At 39.4% G+C, this 21,088-nt stretch overlaps 1 protein-coding gene across 1 annotated transcript in view; it reads right to left on the bottom strand.

Annotated features, from left to right (window-relative positions):
* WNK1 (WNK lysine deficient protein kinase 1) overlaps nt 1-21,088 on the bottom strand; it is a 98,805-nt gene that overhangs the window by 40,839 nt on the left and 36,878 nt on the right. Inside the window, 5 exon segments of the mRNA XM_030238085.2 lie at nt 183-367; nt 1,465-1,801; nt 2,012-2,231; nt 3,059-3,147; nt 19,441-19,598. Of these exon segments, the coding sequence (XP_030093945.2) occupies nt 183-367; nt 1,465-1,801; nt 2,012-2,231; nt 3,059-3,147; nt 19,441-19,598 (989 nt within the window).

The raw sequence follows: 21,088 nt of genomic DNA, 5'->3' as shown, positions 1-21,088 counted from the left end.
AAAAAAAAAAAAAAAAAAAAAAAAAAGCCCCTGAACTCCCCTCATACAGAATCTGTACCCCTGTACCCTATGCAAAACAAAACACATATGGAAGATGGCCTGGCAGATTTCCTCTCACCTTTCACCAGACATAGAAAACCAAGCAATGCCATGCATTTGCAGTGCTGTGAGGTGTGGCTTACCGCTGCAGGTGGCTGATAACCTCCATGCTGCTGGGACTGCACTTGGCCAACTGAAGCTGGGTATCCCTGGACTCCAGTGCTTGAGACTGACTGCTCATGCTGGGAACCATAGGACACAGCCTGCTGACTGCTCACAGATTCAGTGTACACAGATGACCCCTGGCCACTGTCCACTGTTCCATCAGCTGCAAAAGTTAAGGATAAAATATGCATCTCAAGAATTGTGGTCTGGATTAAAAATTTCAAAGATTCTATAACTGATCAAATATTAAATGGATTTTTGTGCCATGTCACGTGGACCTTTATTAGCATTTTGCCTCTTGTAATATTTAAGCTGATTTTAAAATCTTTTTTTCCTCCATTAGGCCTTCCCCTAAAACCCTGAAAAAATTACTAATATCAGGAGTTCTTTGGGAGCATCTTTAAGAACAAACTATATTTCCTACAAAAGGCTAGACTACAAATAGAAACCTAAATTCCACATTGTTATGAATGCTCTTTCAAGGTTTATTAATCATTATTTTTATTTCATTTTACACAGACATTTAAAACAGTTGTGTTGTGCTGGCTGGCAGATGCACCATGTAGGCACAGTAGTGAACTAGGCATAATAGACAATTTAAAATCCTGGTTTTAAATTTAAAATCTAACCAGCAGACAGTAATTTGCTTTTTAACTTCATCATTCTAATAGAGAAGCTGTCACCTTCGATCATTATTCAAATACTGATTCAAATGCTGGGATGGCAGAAGAAAAGGATTATAAATTCATCTTTTCATGTACAGTATGTAAAACAGAAAATCAAGACTTGTCAGAAAGGAAATTATGAGCTGAACTACTTGTAGATTAATCTCATTTCCACTTTAAAAGTAAGTTAACAAGGATTCAAACAAGTGATTTTCATAGCCTGATCTGCACTGGTGCAGGAGCATACAGCCTTCTGCAGGGGCAGAATACACTGTCCCTGCAGGAGGGCAGCAAAACCAAGGGCAGATGCTCATGCTTTAGGTGCCCCAGTTCATTCAGTATATTGCCTTGAAACAAATAGAAACCATTTTGGGCTAAGACTGGGCTGTGAATTGTGCCAAGCCTTGGCTCAGCTAAACCACAGGAATGCATCTTATGCTGCTGTGCTTTCTAGTGGCCTATTCTTCTTCAGCAGCAGCCATGGCAGACAGCACCATCTTAGGGCATTTACTGCTATACCCACCAAAAACATAAAACTAATGGGAGGAACTGTGTAAGTGCAGGAGTTCCTAAAGAAACTGACTGAGGCACTTACAAAGAACAGATATACTGGGTTGCTGGAACTGCAGCTGTTGGTGCTGATCAGCTTCTGGCTCTTCAGGCTCCACTTGTGTAGAAACCGACGCTGAAGCAGTAGGGACAGGAGTAGTACCAGTGACAGACTGGGGATGCTTTGACCCTGCATGGGAAGCACTTGATGGCTGCTGCTGCTCCAGCTGCTGCTTCTGACTACCTTCTTCCTGAAGTACATTCTCCTGTTCTTCTTGCACCGACTGGCGCTGCTCTCGCTTGCGCTTAATCAAAGATACCCTGTCCTTGATAGCCTTCGCCATGGTCTTGTGATCCCCTTCACAGACATAGCCAGACTCCACCTGAAGGAGGATACATTCACAGAATTCACACTGCCACAGACAGCCCCTGTCCCAAGGCTACAACAAAGCTCTTTCTGGCACTCCTCATCTACACGCTTGTGAACCTATTTATTTCTAGACAGTAACAGCAACAGCAGAGGCTGACAGGCCACATTCCACTGGCACAGAACAGCACTACTTCAAAAGCTTTGTCAGGCCACCAGCACTTACCATTTCCTGTGCCACATCCTCTGGGACATCTCTTTCCAAATCAAATGAAAACTCTATTGCTTCATTATCTTTATATTTGCCCTTGAGTTTTTTGATGTCTTCAATTCGGAGCCAGAGTTTAATGGCAATTTTTTCTCCATCATCTTCCTCTGCAAGTTCTACCCGTACTCCAGTCTCTTCTTGGAAGAAAGCATGATTCAAAAGGTCCTTAATAGCATATCTAGATATTAGGAAAGAATGTAGAAAGCATATTCAGCTATCAGGACTAGATAATATATTAAGGAATAACCTTGCCAAATGCTCCCCTGATTTATTCTCTAAATTTTATGCTGTTTTGAACCATCTCATGTGCATTCTGTTGGGTGTAATTAGAAGCTTTGTCTTGAAGGTACAAAAGAGATTTACAAACACATCATTAACAATTGTAGTTAACAGCTTAAACTAAATGGCAAGAAATAAGTGTTGTGCAACAACAAAATTAACTCCAAATGAGATAAAAACACTAAATTGTTTAAAAACAAAAAGAACTGAAACTAAAAATACAGAGCAACACCATCAGATGTAAAACTTCAAGAGTTAACAAAATGGGATGAATAAACAGCCATGAACAAAACCAGTTCTGAACAGAATAGTGGGCAGCTAAAGGGGGGTGGACTCCTCAAAACCATCAATCATACCAACAGAATCAAAGGGACAAAAATCCCACAGGATTACAGAACAACCAACCAATCCAAACACCTGGAAACCCAGAAGGACTGTCCTCCCCTACTCTGCTTATTAGTTCAAAGTTTTATAAAAGGCAATAGAATTTCTGAATAAACTGACATGGATGGTTACTATGGCATTTGCACTTTTCCTGACACTGTTAATCCTCTTAATCACTGAATAGGAATCTACCAAAGATCAGAAGCTGCAGAAGTAATACTGGCTTCCCAACTTTAACCAGAACAACAAAGACCCCAGGAACAAACTGGATTTGGTATCATCAAAAGGACATCAAGGCCTCAGACAGCAGCTGGTACTTTTACCTGCAGAACAAGCACTTACCTTTCACCTTTGTTTTGCCGAATGCATCCCTCAATAATCTCCTTCACTTCAGGGATTGCTACTTTATCAAAGCTGGCTGGCTTGACACCCTGAAACACACAAGTAACAACTGAGAAACTGCAAGGCCCATGTGATTAAAGGTTTGATTGTGTTGACAAACCACCTATTTTTACTCTCCAGATAACTGATCTAAGTAACTAGTGCAAATTAAGGCAAAGTCTGACCCCAGTACTACTGCTCATTTGTTTCTTAGTGACTTTTCTAAATGTTCCACACACAGCCCTTCCCATTTCTCAGTTACACTTCTGTAACACAAGGAATTGGCACTTGGGTGCTTAAGTTACGATAGAACTTTTTCGTTTCCATGGAAGCTGTGCAGGTTAGAGGGAAGTACACAGACTGGACTGAAAATGGAAGGAAATGTTTCCTATGTAACACTAATGCCAGAAACCACAGCATTAATTTAACAGTCTTCAAAGCATCCTGTTGCTTCCCAAAATGTTTCCAATCTGCCATTATATGAAGTAATTTTTTTACAGGAAAAACCTTACCCAGGATTATCTGACTGGATCATTAAATAACTTGTCCAATGTTTAAAAAAAAAAAAAAAAAAAAAAAAACAAAAAAAAACAAACAAAAAACAAAAAGCTTTCCAGTATCTCAGCTCTTCCCCCAAAGCCCTACTATACCCAAACCACACTCCTGCATCACTGCTGTTGTGAGTTCAAGGAAATGAACTTACAATACAGGCTGTATGTATAAAAGCCCTTCCACAATACACAGCAACCCTTTCTCCAATACACTCTAAACTACAGGAGGAAAGGAAAACAAAACCTAAATAAGATTAATCACCCAAAGCAGTAAAACATGCCATGAGATGTGACCATCTGGGAATTCTGAAAAACATTTCAGGCAGAGAGCCAAGCTTCATCACTTAATCACAGCCAAAAGTAGTATTTTGGGGCCAATTGTCCATAAAAAAATCTGGCACCCAATTTTACTTGATTCAGCCTTTAGTTTCAAACTTGGTATTTAAAACAGCAGAATGAGAGAGGATGAAGACATGCTGTTCAAATGTTTGAACAGAGTTGGTGTTTTCAAGCTAAACAATCCTAAAATTATATACCTGATACATCTGACCCTGTGTCTCTGCTGAATGACAACTAAACACAAAGTGAAAACCACAGCTCTGAAGTACAGAAATAAATGAAGTAGCAGTACAAGCACTGTGATTCGTGCCCTAAACAGAAACTTCTCCCAATATCCTACAAAATACTGGTTACATAAAGACATGATCCTTCCCTATTCCTCTACTGTGAGCAGGAAACAAGCCCTGAAACAGAAAAGTTTGAGTCTAAACCCAAGTCTTTGCACCTACCAACCCTGTACTCAAGGTTCTTAAAAGAAAAAAAAAAAAATAACACAAAAACCCCACACTGCAGAAAGGAAACAATTTATTTTATAAAAACCAGTATGCTCTTATGACAGGAAGGTTATCTATTTCTTTGTTCTAAAATTTGCCCTTGTGAAACTCTAGCAACTGAAATTCACTGAACTGCAGACTATACTGTGAATAGAATAAGCACTGAAACACAGCCTGCCAATGAACTTTAGCTCAATACTTTTAGAAGCTTTGCTGACTCTTAAGCCTTAAGAAATCAATGCCCCAGGTGATAAAACATCAGACCCAAGTCTGGATGGGCGGGTTTCAGACTGTAACCAGGCCTTATATAAACCTCCAGCTTCCAAGCAGGACACAGAGCTCTGCACTCTAAAGGGATTTAAAAACTCTGTTCATATAACTGACTTGTCAAAGGGGCCACCTTTCATTCTGACCACACTTAAAATAGTTCCAGAAGTTCAGGTTTATATATGGAATATAGATATTTCTATATATAATTAAATGTTCTTCTGTATAACACATATAACCTATGCAATAATTATTCAACTCCTTATTGCATATACTCCCATCTAAATTTGCCCAAGTTTAACACATGTAAGTCTTTTAAATAGCTCAAGCCTCAGACATAGCAGCCTGCACTGACATTCATTTACACTGTGGCAGCAGAAGGATGATATCAGGTCTGTGACAATCTCATTTCAGAAAACTAAAAGCTAACATGAGGAAGACAACTGGTACAGAAAAATATCAGCATAACAAAGCCAGGATTTGATTTTTCTTGTTAATTATTGTACCACATGCTCTGTTCTTGCCCAGAGCCTGAAAAGTTAAAGCTAAGCATAGATTTTAAAATCAGTAATTCAGTCTGCTACCCTGCATTTCTTACTGCTGAAAGAAATTAAACACTTTTCCAAAATCTTCAGGCCCTTCCATGAGGACCATTTTACAATAGCTCATTTTATGAGTTCCAAACCAAGAATACAGTTAAAAAGTGAAGCTCCTGCCAGCCTCCTTTAGCAGAGCTTCCATGTTCCAACTGCTCCTCAGAAAATCTGGAAGAACATCACACTAGGGCCTGGAATTCTGTGTTCAGGCAGCTCCCTATTTCTCACTTTGCTCCACAGCCCATGAGAAGGGCTGACTAAGCCTCCTCTCCAGCTCTGACAAGCACTCCCCAGATAATGAAGTTCATCAGCTTTTCAAACACTTTTGTTCCCTCCTGCAAGCACCAATGGAAGTGTCAAACTATTTTATACAAGACAGGGGCACTGTAAATCATTAAAACTCAATAAATCAGTGAAATCTTTTCTAACCAGAGCTGCCTACACAGCTTAATCTGCCATCACACAGAAACCCAAGGGAGGCCAGGCCCTGAAATTCACAGAACCTTGTTGTGTTCTTAAGACTGAACGAGCTGAGCAGCCAAGCATACCTTCAGCAGTTTCTGAACCCAAAAGCACTCAAGGAAATGTTAAGCCAGTGTTTCCTGGTTTTACCACACTAAAAGTGGTCACATTCCTATGTGCCACTCCTGGTCCCCTAACTCCTTAGAACAACCACAGGAAAACTCAAATCCTAATCTACTAGTCCTGTTTCCCAGCAGCAGTTCATTAAAAACTAAACAGCCAAATCCCACTAGCACTATTTACAAGTTTGCTAAAGAAACAGCAGAAAGAGCCCTTGAAAAAGAAAAAAAAAAAGAGCAGACAGGTATAACAGGCACAAATGAAAAAAAAAAAAAATCAACATTTTCTCAAGCTACTGTTCTAAAATTGCACAAGCTGACAGTGCTGCTGAAAGCACAGTGTCCTCTTCTCCATTTCCCAGTCCCACACCAGTGTAATTTCCTTTATTTTGCCAGCAAACACATTAATACAGTTGCATAATGAACCAAATCACAGCATGTATCAGACTTGAAACAAATCCAACCAAAAAAGGCAGCAGCAGCTTCCAGTGAGCTGAAGTTTCCTACACTGCTGCTTGAGCTCTCAGGCTTACAGAAGGACAGTCAGGACAGAACTGCTTATTTTGAAAGAAGCACCAATTTAAAATAAAACTCACTGAACACTTAGATTTTGAGAATACCTCTAAAATCACTGAACGCTTAGATTTTGAGAATACCTCTAAAATATGCATGTTTATGTAGGTAGCCACATATACAAAACTAAAAACCCACAGTTTGCATGTTAAGCATAAGAATGGTTTCATATTTCACTTATGTTAAATGTGATAAAGTTTCTGATTTTATCAGATTTTAACCAGGTGAAAAAATATGTTCCAAAAAAATCAACATATACAGTTATTTAATGAACTAAAGGCAAGTTATGTATTCTTAAAACCACTAAATTTCCAGGAAACTTTTAAACCCCAAAATATAAGCTATACAGAATTCTTCCACAATTTTTTGCCTAGAAATACAAAATATTTTGCATTCATTAGATCACCAGATTACTGAGTCAGTAGTTTAACATCTTGTTCTAATGCAACAGATACTGAAAATATAATTTACTTAATTAGAGAAGGTACAATCAATGCTGAAGAACTTCTACAACAAATCAAAATGAAGGCAGATGAAGTGTTACATGCCATCAGACTTTCTAAATTTAATAAAAAATGCTTAGATTTGGAACAAAACCACAGGTAGAAATTAGCAGAATCAATTAATGTTCCAGCCTTGATGGTCAGGATTTTAACTTGCATTTTAAAAAATGACAGGGGAAAAAGTGAAGTCAAGTTTAAAAGCTGAAGAACCAAGCTATGTAAATGTAAAGCAGGTCAAAAGATTTGTAGAGAACTCTGATTCACCTCCAAAATACTTTCCTGTGGCTACGCACACTTGACAAAACTGAAATTCTTACTTACCTCTTTAGCACAATCCTTGTGAGAGCAGCAACAGTGGGAATTAACAATTACAAATATGGGACAGATCTCTCTTTTTGTGAAATCCATCAGGAAAAGAGAGCCACAAACACCACAGAGTTAGCAAGGTGCTATTTTCCGATGGGTCTCCACTGGGCCGTGGACTTAACGCACAGCAGAAGGAAAGCAGACATCAAGGTTAGAAGGGAGCATTGTTTTCTCTTTGACATCTCTTGTTATTTTCCAAGTCCAGTACATGAGGCTGCAGAGATTTGAGCTCAATATCTGCTTTTGTCACTCTAATACTGATTAGAAAGAATCAATATAAGCAGGAGGTAAGCACGTCCCTTTCTGCCTGCCCAGCCAGCTGCAAGAGGAGGAAGAAGTGACAGCAGAGGGATCCTTTACTTCCTGCATGTCCCCACCCACCCACTTGGCTGCTCTGCCTACTCTCCACCCAGCTTTTCTGCAGGAGTTTAAGGCTCTGAGTGTGATCATCACGCAGCTCCCTCCTGCTGCTGCATTAGTTCCTCCTGGACCAGGGCATGTAATTCGGTCAGTGTGCTGTGCAGGGGAATGAAAGCAGCTGCTGCTTCTCCTCTCCCTTCCTCAAGCAGCACACACAGCTGACTGCCATTCTGCCTAACTGAACACAAGTCAGCACTACAATAGTATGATGCATTTTGCTACCAGTGGCAACACCATCTAATTTCCTTTCCTTTTTTCCTTCATGTAAGGGCACAGAGATTTGAAGGTGATTTTTAAACTGCTGGACAACGTTAGAAAGCTGCATTGTTGCTTGGTTTACACCACATGCTCACAAACAATCCAGAGTTGTATTTTCTAGTATCTCTTGCTAGATTTCACACCTCAAGTTCAATTTTTTTTTTTCCCTGATACCTAGTTCCAAGCAACCACTGTAAAACCTGCTTATTAATCAAATGAGCTGCCCATAGCTTCAGGGTTTGGTTTTTTTTTCTGGTAAGGACATATGGAGCAATGCTAAGAAAGATCACATATACAATTTTAAATTTTTACAGATATACAACTTAGCAAACAAACTTTGACAAACTAATGGTGATGAACTGTTATAAAATGCAATTGAGAATTATCAAGATCACTTTTCACCCTAAAATAACATATTCAGTTCCTTAAGTATACCAGTGGTGTTCTATACAATTATACCAGTGGTGTTTTTATAGTATACACCATCAGTGTTGCAAAAGCAACATTCCACACACTTAATTAAGGCTACACTTTTCTGGGGTACACAACATGACCTGCAAAGAACATTCAACATTTCAGCTTTTGGCAAGTCAAGTCTACCTGTCCCAGCAGAACCATGACTCTTGCTTGGCTCTTTTCAAAGATGCTGTAATTCTGAGAGCCTGGAAAGAATTCTACAGTAACTGCTTGATCTTCTCAAACAAAATGTTCTAACATTGCAGTCCAGAAGCTAATAGCACCAGCAGCAAAGTCAAATCACACAAACAAAGTAATTAAAGTGTCTATATTTCCTTTCTGCTAAGCTGTTACCATTCTAGTTTGAGCCAGTCCCAGGCTGCCACAAACCATTAATTCAGGAATTTAGAGAGTATGATTGCAGTGGAAAAAAAAATCCAACCTCTTTCCCCCAGTCCCAAAGAAGCCCTCAGGCTATGGTATATATAGCATTTAAATTGGTTTACCCCGTGATCTCCTAAATTTCACTACCTGCAATTAGTTACTTACCCAGCCCTCAAAACCTGCATGCTTAACCATTTCACCACCTCTAATCATTCCTCTTAATCCTGCTGCCTGTTCTAGGAACAATCTTTCAGATTTAGTTCTTTCCTTATTTCACACATAATATACCTGGAACTGTTTGATAATTCTCACCCCAGTTGAACTGAATACATAGTATGAAAAGAAAGATTTCAGCTTAACATTTATTCAGTTCAAGAGACACATGGTTTGCCTACAGAGGACTGTTTTTCTTGTTCTGGTTAAAAAGCAAACTAGAGTAGTTTTTACAAAGAAAGAGAAATGCAACATAATAAACAGAAGTAAAAATTTAGTTTCACTGATGTCAGTATTTTCATAGCAATTAATTCTGGACAATTGATAATTCTGCCAAGAATTAAACTGGTAAATCCTGCAGAATAAACTCTGTACCAGATCAGTATCCTAGCAGAATAAACAGCATTACTGCAATGCAAGCAGTGGGAGCAGATGAAAGCTTTAATGAGCCAGAGCCAGCTCATGAGACACTGTTCAGGCCAGGACAGGCCTTGCTGTCTTCCCTTCTGATCAGAAACAGCAACTGCGTATTTTGAACCCAACACCTCCTGAACTCAACGGATCTACCATCATCCACATCAAAATTTCCCATCTCATCTATTTGAGAGCTCTATGCCACTGAAACACCAAAAGCAACTGGCCTTCACCCTCTGCAGTGCAGGTGTGTAAGTTATTCAAGTCTCATCATGATCCTTATCTTTTTCCACACCAACAGGTAAGCATGTGAGCTCTGAGTTCAGAATCACACTGTGAAGACAATGGCAATGCTGCAGAATTTATACATGCCTGCTTGCTGCAATGTAGATACTCTTCCTCTTCAATTTACCACCTAACCTCAAAAACATTTTGAGGCATTAAAAAAAAACTGAAGAGGTCAATCACAACAACAAATTGACAGACGCACAGAACTCAAGTTGTTATACATGCAAGATATATCTTGATTGACACACTCAAACTAATTGCTTATTCCTGAAGTTGAATTTGTATGAGAGAAGTTTTGGTGAAAAGGATAAAACAGCTTTCTCATTCCATGCTCACTCCTCAATCTTTGCTCGCTATCACCTTCACCAACATATCCTACAGGTGATCTGCAAGCCTAAGAACTGGAGAATACTGACACTGTTTACTCAACCAACTTCTCTGTCAGTGTCTCAATATTGTACATTTATCTGCTAAAGCCAGAGACTTTACAGCATTCAAAGCCTTACAAGACTGCTCCAGGTCTGTAACTTCACTCCCACACGCTTAAGTTTGAACAAGAACTAGTCATAACTCTTCTTAGAAATTCCTGGCTGCAAGCCTTTCCAGCACTCTCAAGACAAAGGCAGAACTGAAGTCAAAACCCACTGTATTTGTAATGATAATAAAATGCTATGCACTATTGCAGAATATATACCACTCAAAATATATACCATATATATATATATATTGCTTAAGATATACCACAGCTCAGAGCTAACCCCCTGACAAGTGATGGAGCCCAGCAAAAAAATTATTTTAAATTTTTACTCAAGACATGGAAGTCCACTGCTCTTCAGAACCACCAGGTAAATAAAGTATCTGCTTATTTTAGGACTACAAAGAATCTGAAGCAAACAACATTGTTTCAGATTTTTAAAAAGTTATTAATTAATCAAAACAGCTACTGTAACTGCAGCCATTCTAATGTACAGAATAAATCAATCAAGCTCCAGAAGAGGAAATGTTGTAACCAGGACAGTTTCTCAGTGCACATCTGGTTAACAATTAGTGTATTGGTGCATGGAACAGTGAAGAGGGCCTTGTTTAGAAACAGTATGAGGACAGAGGTTCTCCTAAAACAAAGTCTGATTCGGCAAGTAGATCAGGTATTAACTCTTTTACTCTTGCACAAAAGCATAAAGCTAAGATCAGCTGCATGTGTCACACACAGTTCTTTAACCTCACCCTTAGAAGCAGAGATGCTGCCTCTCATGTGAACACCTCGAGCTAGCTCAGTAGCCCTTTGCTTTACTGGGACTTCAGCTTGGAAATGACTGTCAAAAAAAACCCCAAAACCAGACATGCCTAGACACACATTTCAGTTATATAAATTTAGAAATGCCACAGTGACACAATACTAGAAGTGTCTGTCTTCTATTTTCAGTATGGAAAACATGTTTTTGAAAAATAAAATTGTATTAGTTGCACCCTTTGCTTTAATCTGCTCCCACTCTGGTAGAAAATCATTGTTCTGCACTCATTTTTAAGGTCATGTACAGTAACTCAAAAGCCACAGATTAGTTCCACTGGCCTTCAAACTGAATTTAAATAATGATGGGCCACAAAACCCTTTCTGGTATCAGAACTGAAAGGATTATCTACTTAAAAGGCCTAAGGTAATGTTGCAAATACCAAAATAGTGCACAATTCCAACAATGCACCAAAAGCCACCACGCCTTTTATTTTCAGACTTATTCTAATAGAGTGAAGACTTTCCTGGAGTTATCCCATTTCTATCCATTGTAACTATAGCAGTACAGCTGGCAGGACAAGAAATAGCAGCCTATGCATTCTTAGTGTCAGTATTTTTAACCAGTGGCACTCTGTGACAAATAACATTGAACCATCAGTCTCCCCACAGGAATGTTTCAGTGATTCACCAATCACAGAATTGTATTGGTTCTCATCACACTGCAGAGCCAGGCATTTTAAAAACACTGATCACCTCCCTGTTCCTAAGAGCCACCTTCCCATCTCTTGTTAAATTAACCTCAGTTAATGTAAGAACTAAATGGATGTCAGTGCAGGATAGAATATTAAATACTAGGATCATAGTTTTAAAAGATCTCATCCTTTTGTACATTTAAAACCCCAAATTTTTAAAGATACATTGTTTCACTCACATCCTCTGAACTTACTTAGGTTTCTAAAAATACATCTAGAAACTCTGCATTACTACTACATTTCAGGAATTAAATTACACTTAATTTTATGCAACTCAACCAATGCTCACAATCCTCCACTCCTTTCAATTTCTGATGATCTTAAAAGCATATACTGTTCAGAACTGCCAAAAGACACAATCCAGGCCCATCAGTGAGCAAGGTAAGAAAGAAATAGCTCCCTTTACTTCAAACCAAGTTTGTTTCACATCAGTATTGACCAAAAATAAAATAGCTGTGATTTTAAAGCTTTTGATGCTAAACAGTAAGCTGCTTTTAGGAAATATTTCAGTTGATTAAGTCTCTTTCCTTCCAAACTCAGGCATCACCTGACTTAGCTATGCAAACAACACAGAATCACACACTGGGTCAGGCTGGAAGGGACCACAGTGGGTCATCTGCTCCCACCTCCCTGCTCAGGCAGGGCCAGCCCAGAGCAAGTGGCATAGGATTGCCTCCAGAGGGTTCTGGAATATCCCCAGTGAAGGAGACTCCACACCCTCTCTGGACAATCTCTTCCAGTGCATGATCACTGCACAGGAAAGAAGTTCTTCTCCATGTTCAGCTGGAACTTCTGCTCATCATTTTCTTCCCATGGCCTCTTGTCCTGTTGCCTGGCACCACCAAAAACCTGGCTCCACCCTCTGACACCCTCCCTTCAGATGCTCAGACACTGATAAGGCCCTCTCAGTCCTGTCAAGGCTGAACAGGTCCAGCTCTCTGAGCCTGTCCTGAGGAGAAGGATATTCCAGTACCTTCATCAACTCTGTTGCCTGACTTACAGGCTCAAGCTGATCACTGCCTTTCCTTACTTGTAACTTGTTAAAGAGGACTACTAAAACAACATGCAAGACTGCTTAAGATATGAATGCTTCAAATCCTCGAATTCCCAGCTTCCATTTTTAAGGCTTTATGTTTGTGAATTGATGAGTCAGTGACTGAACCCCCACACAGGAAGATTCTGCACTCTTAAAGCTGTTACAGCAAAATACTTGTGACTGAGGTGAATGGCTTCAAGAGGCAAGTGCTAGAAGTTTAAGCATTCTTTAGTTCAGTCATTGTGAGGCAAAGGAATTGCCCATGATGTGCAATTTTTTTTTTACATTTCACACTTTACTACCAAGAGTTTCTTCTTAGAAGGAATACAAGAGTTTACCCTTTATTCCAATTAATGTTTCCTGGGCTTGGTTGAAGATTTGTGAAAGCAGGTATTGAAAGGCTACAAAAGATCACCTTCTCTGTTGGAGGGTTTCCTCCTCTACTTTTCCACTGACTTTTTTTCCAATGCTTTTTTCACTAGAAAGGTTGATAGGAAAGATCTCCATATCTATTTAAACCAGGTCAAGAAACCAAGTCATGCAAGGTAAAGAAAACAGTTTTATTCATGCCTAAAAAAATGCTAGATATTGCTTCAAGGAAGTAGAAGAAATAAATCATCACTCATTAAGTACTGCAAGTAAAATTAATCGTATGTCTAAAGGTTCAGTATTTTTTATTTGCTACTTAAGATCGCTCAGGAAATAAAAAATAAGTGCTGGAATACTTTGTCCACTGCACTCTAGTGAAAATGAAGCAGTTGACTGGTCTAGACAGTTATGACACCTAACTTATAAGACTAACTTTTAAGAAAAAATTCATTTTGTCTCAACTGACCAAACTACAGCACTTTGTAACTGCCTTGTTTCCAGCAAAGAGAATGACCTTCACCCTAACCAGTGAATTCCAGTTCCCACCAGTTAGAGAGATTAAGGAGTTTTAAACCAGTTAGACGCTGCCTGCTCAGGTTACTCATTATGTGCCTTGTTCCCTTAGGCCCTTTTTTAAGCTCTGGAGAACAGAAAAGAAAAATGTTATGCCTGCTGTGGAACATTTTAGTACTGAACAACCTTTTTTTTTAAAACTCAAAAAATGCAAAATGCTTTTCCCCCCCCACCCTTCTCATCTTAAGGCCAGCTCAGACAACAGACACTTGTTTAGAGAGAACAGACTGGACTTCTGGTGAAAGAAAGGACAAATACAAAACCTCACTTTGTCAAAGTAAGCATGGAGAAAATCAAGTACAGAGGACAAGTCCATCAGGAAAATTTAAAAGGTAAGTTTGTATAATGGGGGCAGGGGGGAGAAAGAACAAGGGGGTTTTCTGCTCATACTCAGAGATGATTAGTAGATTTGCAACTGAGGATGGTTTTAGTAACTTTTTTGCAATGAACATATTTGGATTTTTTATGTTAGTGGTAGATATGCAAGGAGGAAAAAATTCTGCATAATCAACATATTAACTGTCTTTTTACTAGTCCTGGGACTAGTCAATCACCTAGCAAATTTAAGCCTTGGGACATCCAAGTATTAGAGGTCTAGATTTTGAGGCAAGCTTGGTTTTCCATGGTCCCACCAGAGGCTGAGGCAAAGCAGCTGAAGTTACTGCAGTTAGTTATGCCTTCACTGCACTGATGCCCAAACAGACTAAATTAAGAAATCATACTTAAGATGTCTGTTCTATAAATATCTCTTTTTCCATTTAAATGCACGTGTAGTCCATTTTAAGTATCTCCTGTGACAAAGTGTTTCATTGCAATATGCATGGAACAGGTCAAAGAAAATATGCCAGTCTCCTGAGAAGAACAAAGTCAGACAGGGAAACCCTCCTGAATTTTACCAAGCTCTTACACTCTTTTCTTTTGGTTTTTATGCAAGCAAGTACGTAAAAGAATTATCTATCTTGATTTCATTTTGCATTGTAACTGTCTGCATACTTGGATACAGAGCAGAACTAAAAAAAAAAAAAAAAAAAAAAAAAAAAAAAAAAAAAAAAAAAAAAAAAAAAAGGAAAAAAATGCAAAACCACAAAAAAAGGGATCTATGGATCTATTCCCTAATCTAGTAGCATTCCACACAGACAGCTGTACTTGCACGAGAGGGCAGAGGAGAAAAAATAAACCAAAAGAGAGGAAATCAGTACTTTAACGGTAGTACAGTTGTTATCACTTCATTGCAGCTTTAGATTATTTCTTTTCTGAGGCCAAGCAGGCATCAGTAAGTGCTCACCGGATGCATTCAGTCCCAGCTGAGGAGACATACTGCTTAAACCTCAGAGATTTCCCCATCCCATAGGAAGGTAAAAATCCAGAGAGCTGCAATTTTTTAAGCACTGACTACTAATTTATTTGGAACCACTTCCAAAGAACAGCAGAGAATGGCTTCAATAAAGAAAACAGGGTTTTGAGACAAAATTGCAACACTATGATTTAATGAAAACAAAGACCAAGGCTAGATTCCTTTATGCTTGAGTGACAAGCCATGCAGATGTCTTCCCTTTCTAAAAAAACTGCTAGTAAAAGGGTCTGGACTGAATATGATAAAGGGTGCAAGTACAAACAGAGGTCAATATTCTGTGTTAAACTGCTGATTTCCTTATCAGAATGATGAAACAAAGTTTGGCACAACAACCACCTTGAGCCCTACAAATTCTGCACAGTTCTGGTTTTTAAGCCAGGTACATACCCAGGTTACTCTGTTAAAAGAATTCTTCAAGATAAAGTAATCCAGAATAACAGTTTAATTGCACTTGTGTTTCTTGGGCCACAGAAAATTCAAGAACTTTATCCTAGGACTGTTTTAAGGAATTACAGGAACTTCCCAGTGAGAGAATGTAGACAATATAAATGAGCATCTTAGGAACAGCAGGCTTATGCAGCAATGCTATTATCCAAGATGCAAAGCAACAATTTCTGCCTGGGCCAAAAAATGTCTCATCTGTGAGAGGAACTTCAGCCTTTAGATCCAAATTCTAGATCTGTGCTTGCCAAGATGTATTATTTAACAAAAAACTGCTTCCAACCATGAGGAAAGACAGGACTGAGTACCCTGAGCAGTACTGCAGTATCTGGCCATAAGCTAGAGCCACCCTCATCACAGAGAGTGTCAGATCAAAACTCAGTGCAACTGAAGGCCCCCTAAAAAAGAGAACAATGCACAGCCAAGATGAGAGAAAAGAACATAAGCTGGTATTACCAAGAGGTTCTGAGAGGACACCCTGGCCATTAAGAGACCTTTTACAGGATTCTGTCCTAAGCAATAGCAAGGATTTAAGATAATGGAGCAACTTTGCTTTTTACAAGCCTAAGAGTTCCTGTAAAGAGGGTGAAGGACATTAATTAATTTAAATACATATGGCCTGCAGTGAGTGGCTGCACATTTTGATCTTATTGCCTTTGGGGTTTCAGTGGTTTTTAAGCTCCAACATGGTATGACCTTTCATAACTTTCATAGCAGACCATTCCTATTGTCCCTCACTCTGCTCTCTGTATGCACCTAGATAAAATAATGCTTTCAATTTAAGGCACAGCAGGACTGTAGCTGCTACCTCAAAACACCCCTAAACATGTCCAGGGAGGTAGCCATGAAGGGGTTGAAATGTTGATGCTAAACATCTTCCACAAAACACACCCACCTTCCAACATGCATTAGAAGAGATGTGTTGGTAAGTACTGTTCAAGTCACTTCTGCAGGAGGGGGTTTTCTGCCTCCACTCTGTTATTGATAGTTCACACTCTGTCCTTTCAAGTACTGAAACTGGCAAATGGTTCACTCCTAAACCCACAACTGGACACATGGTCTAAACTTCTAAAAATCTCTAAAATCTACTAAATCTAAAGCTACCTAGCTCTTTTTCACATTGCTCTACAGAGCTTTCATGGAGGGTAAAAAGAATATCAGGAGTATTTAATTTCACTTTCATAACACAGATCTCTTTGCACATTATAGAACACCAAATCCTCCATTATCAGCTAAGACAGGATTGTGCTTTATTTCCAGATAACATTGTCTTGCCTTCATTGAAAGCTTTTCTTAAAAATTAACTTTTTTTTTTCTGGTTGGTTTTTTTTTGAACAAACTGCTTTGCAACTACACTGAAAAGAGCAACCTCAAAAATACCAAAGCACACAAATGTACTTCACTTTCTTTACCTTTCTGTCCTTTGCTACATCTGAATTAAAACAAGATTTGCTGGATTTCATATCAAAGGGTATTTTAAGAGCTCTCAAGCAGTAAATTGTTGGGGGAAAAAAAAAATCAACCAATAAATTTGATTTGTGAACCATCAGCAGAGGAGAAGAGAAGGTGGTGTTGGACAAACCAAAAAATTGCCAGTGTTTCTCATCCACTTAGAATTTCCACTGTCAGCCAATAACAATGGGGAGAAAGGAGCACCACACACAATTAACAAGTGGTAAGTGGAACCCTGGTAAGTCTCTAGGTAACTTTTGCTGCTGCAAGTCCCTACAAGGCTTCCCAGTTATGCACCTCAAAGACCAGGGGAAAGACAGGTCTGTAAGACCTGGGGATTTACAAGCCTGAGGTTGTCTCAACAGCTGATTCTCACCAACATCCCAGTTCCTAGCAGGGTCCTTAAGGAACATTAGTTACATTAGGACAGTTACATTTACATTGTCCATCCAAATTTTGCTGCTTTGGCTCTGTTCAAGACATATCCAAAAGCACAGTGAAAGGTACCACTGAGACTGTTCTAGTAAGATATGTACCTTTCTTTCACTGATCCCAACTGTTTCCAGGACAGATTGTGCTGTACACAGAGTAAGGACTAGACTTTAGCCTAGTTCTTAAATTCTATTTAGAAAATTACAGCTAAGTTTGCCAACACACACACACACACAAAAAAAAACAAAAAACAAAAAACAAAAAAAAAAAAAAAAAAAAAAAAACACAAAACTAAACCAAAAACCCCCAACTCTGTATGTATATAAATGTATACAAAAAGTTATTCTAGCATCTGTGCAAAACACTGAAGTCACCACTTATGTGACCACTTTTTCTTCCCTTCTTCTGTGCCCCTCAAATATTTCCCTGAAAGAAAGGGATAGTCTTTCCAAGCCTCTCTTCAGAATTCATTGCTTCTGACATGAAGACTCTTCTCCAACTCTAAGCAAGGAATTATATCTTCCTTTTGCAGTGTGAGGCATCAGGAATACAGGAGCATTTTATTTTTCCAAAGCTAGGCACGTTGTTTATTAAATCTGCAACTTCTCTGAGATAACATGCTCAAAAAAAATAAATTAACAGGCACTCATTTGGTTATGAGTGCCTGTTAATTTTTTTTTTTATGGTTATTTTTTTTTCCTCCTTTGCACACATGTACAGGTGTTCTGAGAAATCCAATGGGAGTTTTCACTTCCCCAAGCAGCCATCTCACTATTCTTTATTAATGCATAGGTCACAAGGTTGAACATATTTGTTTCACTGTACTGGTACAGTCTTCACAACAGGTATCACAGATTAAATCTAGCCACCCATACTGCACATTTCTAGCACTGCAGTTCTGCTTCCTGCACTCAGGGCCTGCATGTTCCCCTCAGTCTGGTCAGATGGGCCAGCTCTAATATCTTGATTGCCTTCTCAGCCTTATTTGTTCTCTCCCACAATGCCTCCCTCTCCACCACTACACTTGCCCAGTACTTACCAGGGTGGAATAGCTTCCTGCTATTTATCAAGTGTTTCCACTTCATCATTATAAGAAGTGCCCCCAAAACACAGGAGAGCTAAGGGCCACTCAGAATTCAATGAACTGTTAAAATCACTCTAGGCAACTGGCAGGCAGCTAAGCCAGTGCTTAAATCTGTTATCCAGCTTTATTGTAGAGAATAAGGTTACCAGCTCCTCTTCAAGACAGAACTATTTCCACCATCCCCCAAGTGACTTAGAAAATAATCTGTTATTATTCTAGTGCATTTATTTTTTTTAGTTTGGTTTGGAGGGCTGGTTTCTTCATATTTTTTTCTTATATACTGACAGAAGAGGATGAACTTGAGGCAGAATTGATCCACGCTGCCTTCCCTAACAAACTTCTGACGTACTACTGGGAATCTATCTCCATCTGCTGTACACAAAGGCTCAGACTGGGCAGGGCCCACTCGGTTAGGAGAGCCTTGGGTGTTAAATAACCAGGTGGCTTTTGCTAAATGCTGCTCCCAATTTTTGAAAGGTCCCCCACCCAATGCTTTCATGGCGCTTTTTAACACTGTACCTCTCCACTCTGCCTGCAGCTGGTGCATGGTAGGGGATATGGTACACCCAACTCAATGCCATGCTCCGTAGCTCAGGTGTTGATAAGACTATTCCTGAAATGACTACCATTGTCTGATTCAATCCTCTCAGAGGTACCATGCCTCCAAAGGACCTGCTTTCCAAGGCCCAGGATGGTGTAAAAATTGGTAGAAACTAAATTTTATTTATTCACATACTTTACAAGCTTCTGACAGATGTTCAGTGAGTTCAACCACCCTGTAACTTCGCACTCAACCCAAAATAATCTCTTTTCAGGTTTTTTTCCCCACATACTTGCACAGCACTGGTGCTACCCAGCTGCAGTCCTTTGCTGCTAGCAGCAGTAGCTTTAGGCTCAGCAGTGAGGAGGGACTTACACTGGTCACTCGCCGGTAGATCTGCGCAGCATTTTGGCACTCGGAGTAAGGATATTCAGATGTGGCCATCTCTAGCATACACATCCCAAAAGCATAAACATCAACGGACTCATCATATTTCTCCTCATACATCTCGGGGGCCATGAACTCTGGGGTACCTTAAATTAAAAGAACGATTCAGACTCTAAATGTCTCAAAGCGAGCAGAGGCTGCTGGCGTTACTCACCGCAGGGACAAGCGGCTGGGCAAACCTGTGAGACAAGAGAAAGTGGAGGCAAAAAGAAGAGGGAGGAAACCCTTAGTGACTCTGTTGCACCAATGTACTTTGTGAGTCTTCCATTGCAAGGCCTTTATGGAATAACAATGGCACATGAGAACTGAGGCAATTCCCTGTTTAGGTATGTTAGTTGATACAAATATCAGAACAGACTGGATTAGCCTGAAATCAAACAGGAGGGGAGGGGATAAGAAGAGGGGAAAACTTTAGACTAGCCATAGGCTGCAAACCAAATACTAGAGTTAAGGCACTTACCTTTTCTCCCTGTAAGAAAAGAGGCACATTAAACCTTGTTTCATAAATTACCTGACTGCCCTCTGCTGCAAAAGAAGTAGTACTGGTAAGAGCCCATAGCTAGTCTCTGACCTGGTGCTCTCCATCTACTTGCTGAAGTAGAATGGTTCAGGTAAGGCCTTGCAATGAAAAGCTCTGTTGTTACAAATAAAAATCTCCGTGAAAAGAGGATAAGAGGTAATTTTCTGCAAAGGCCACTCACCAGAGCCCTTTTCTTCATATACTTACCTTCCCACCTGCAGTATATTTATAGGCCTACTGCAGATACAGGCATTAGTGAGGGACATCCTACAGTCAAAAATACTCAGAAATACAGAGAGATTGAGTTACAGGCATAGAGCGTGAGATTCAACAAGTCCCATTTAAATAGTGTGCAGAAAATTATTGCCCAGTGAAGCATCACAGATCCCCTCTGCAAACTAAGGGACTGCATTGCATGACCAGATTTACTTTAAGCCAGAGATGCAAGTTTGCTTTTTGTAAATTTAAACACAGAATTATTTCCTGCAGACACCAGATTCCAGACAATTTACAGATCATACTACACCCCATTGCTTGTTTTCACCAGGCTAAACCAAAATGAATATAATTGCAGTCATTTATCCAAAGGCTAATCATTAACAGATAACTATGTAGCAGATGGTAATTTTCCAGTGATAAATTTGAAGATATGCCAAATATGTTTAAGAAATTATGTTTTTTAACACCATTCTTTTCTTCCCCATTAATATTTTGACCTGGTAAGAAGCAGGAAATATTTCAGTGACAGCTTGCAAGAAAATTTACAGGTATATGCCATTGATCCCAGCTAGGAATCTGGCACAGGACTGTTGAGTAATGCTGAATTTTAGCAAGCTCTAAATACTGAGAGTGAAAGAAACTTCATTCCCTGCAGTCTACTGACCCAACTATAAAAACAAAGCTGATAAAACCAATTCTTTCAAGAATTCACAAGAAAGATTATACTAGTTCCACCAAACCAATTTCGGAAAAAGGTTATGAATGGATACACAGGGACAGAGACAGAATAAAGCACTACTTCCCAATGCACCCTCCTAACTCACACAAATCCACATT

Source organism: Serinus canaria, chromosome 1A, assembly GCF_022539315.1.
Source record: "Serinus canaria isolate serCan28SL12 chromosome 1A, serCan2020, whole genome shotgun sequence".
Classification (NCBI taxonomy): domain Eukaryota; kingdom Metazoa; phylum Chordata; class Aves; order Passeriformes; family Fringillidae; genus Serinus; species Serinus canaria.
This window is presented reverse-complemented; position numbering and strand designations above follow the sequence as displayed.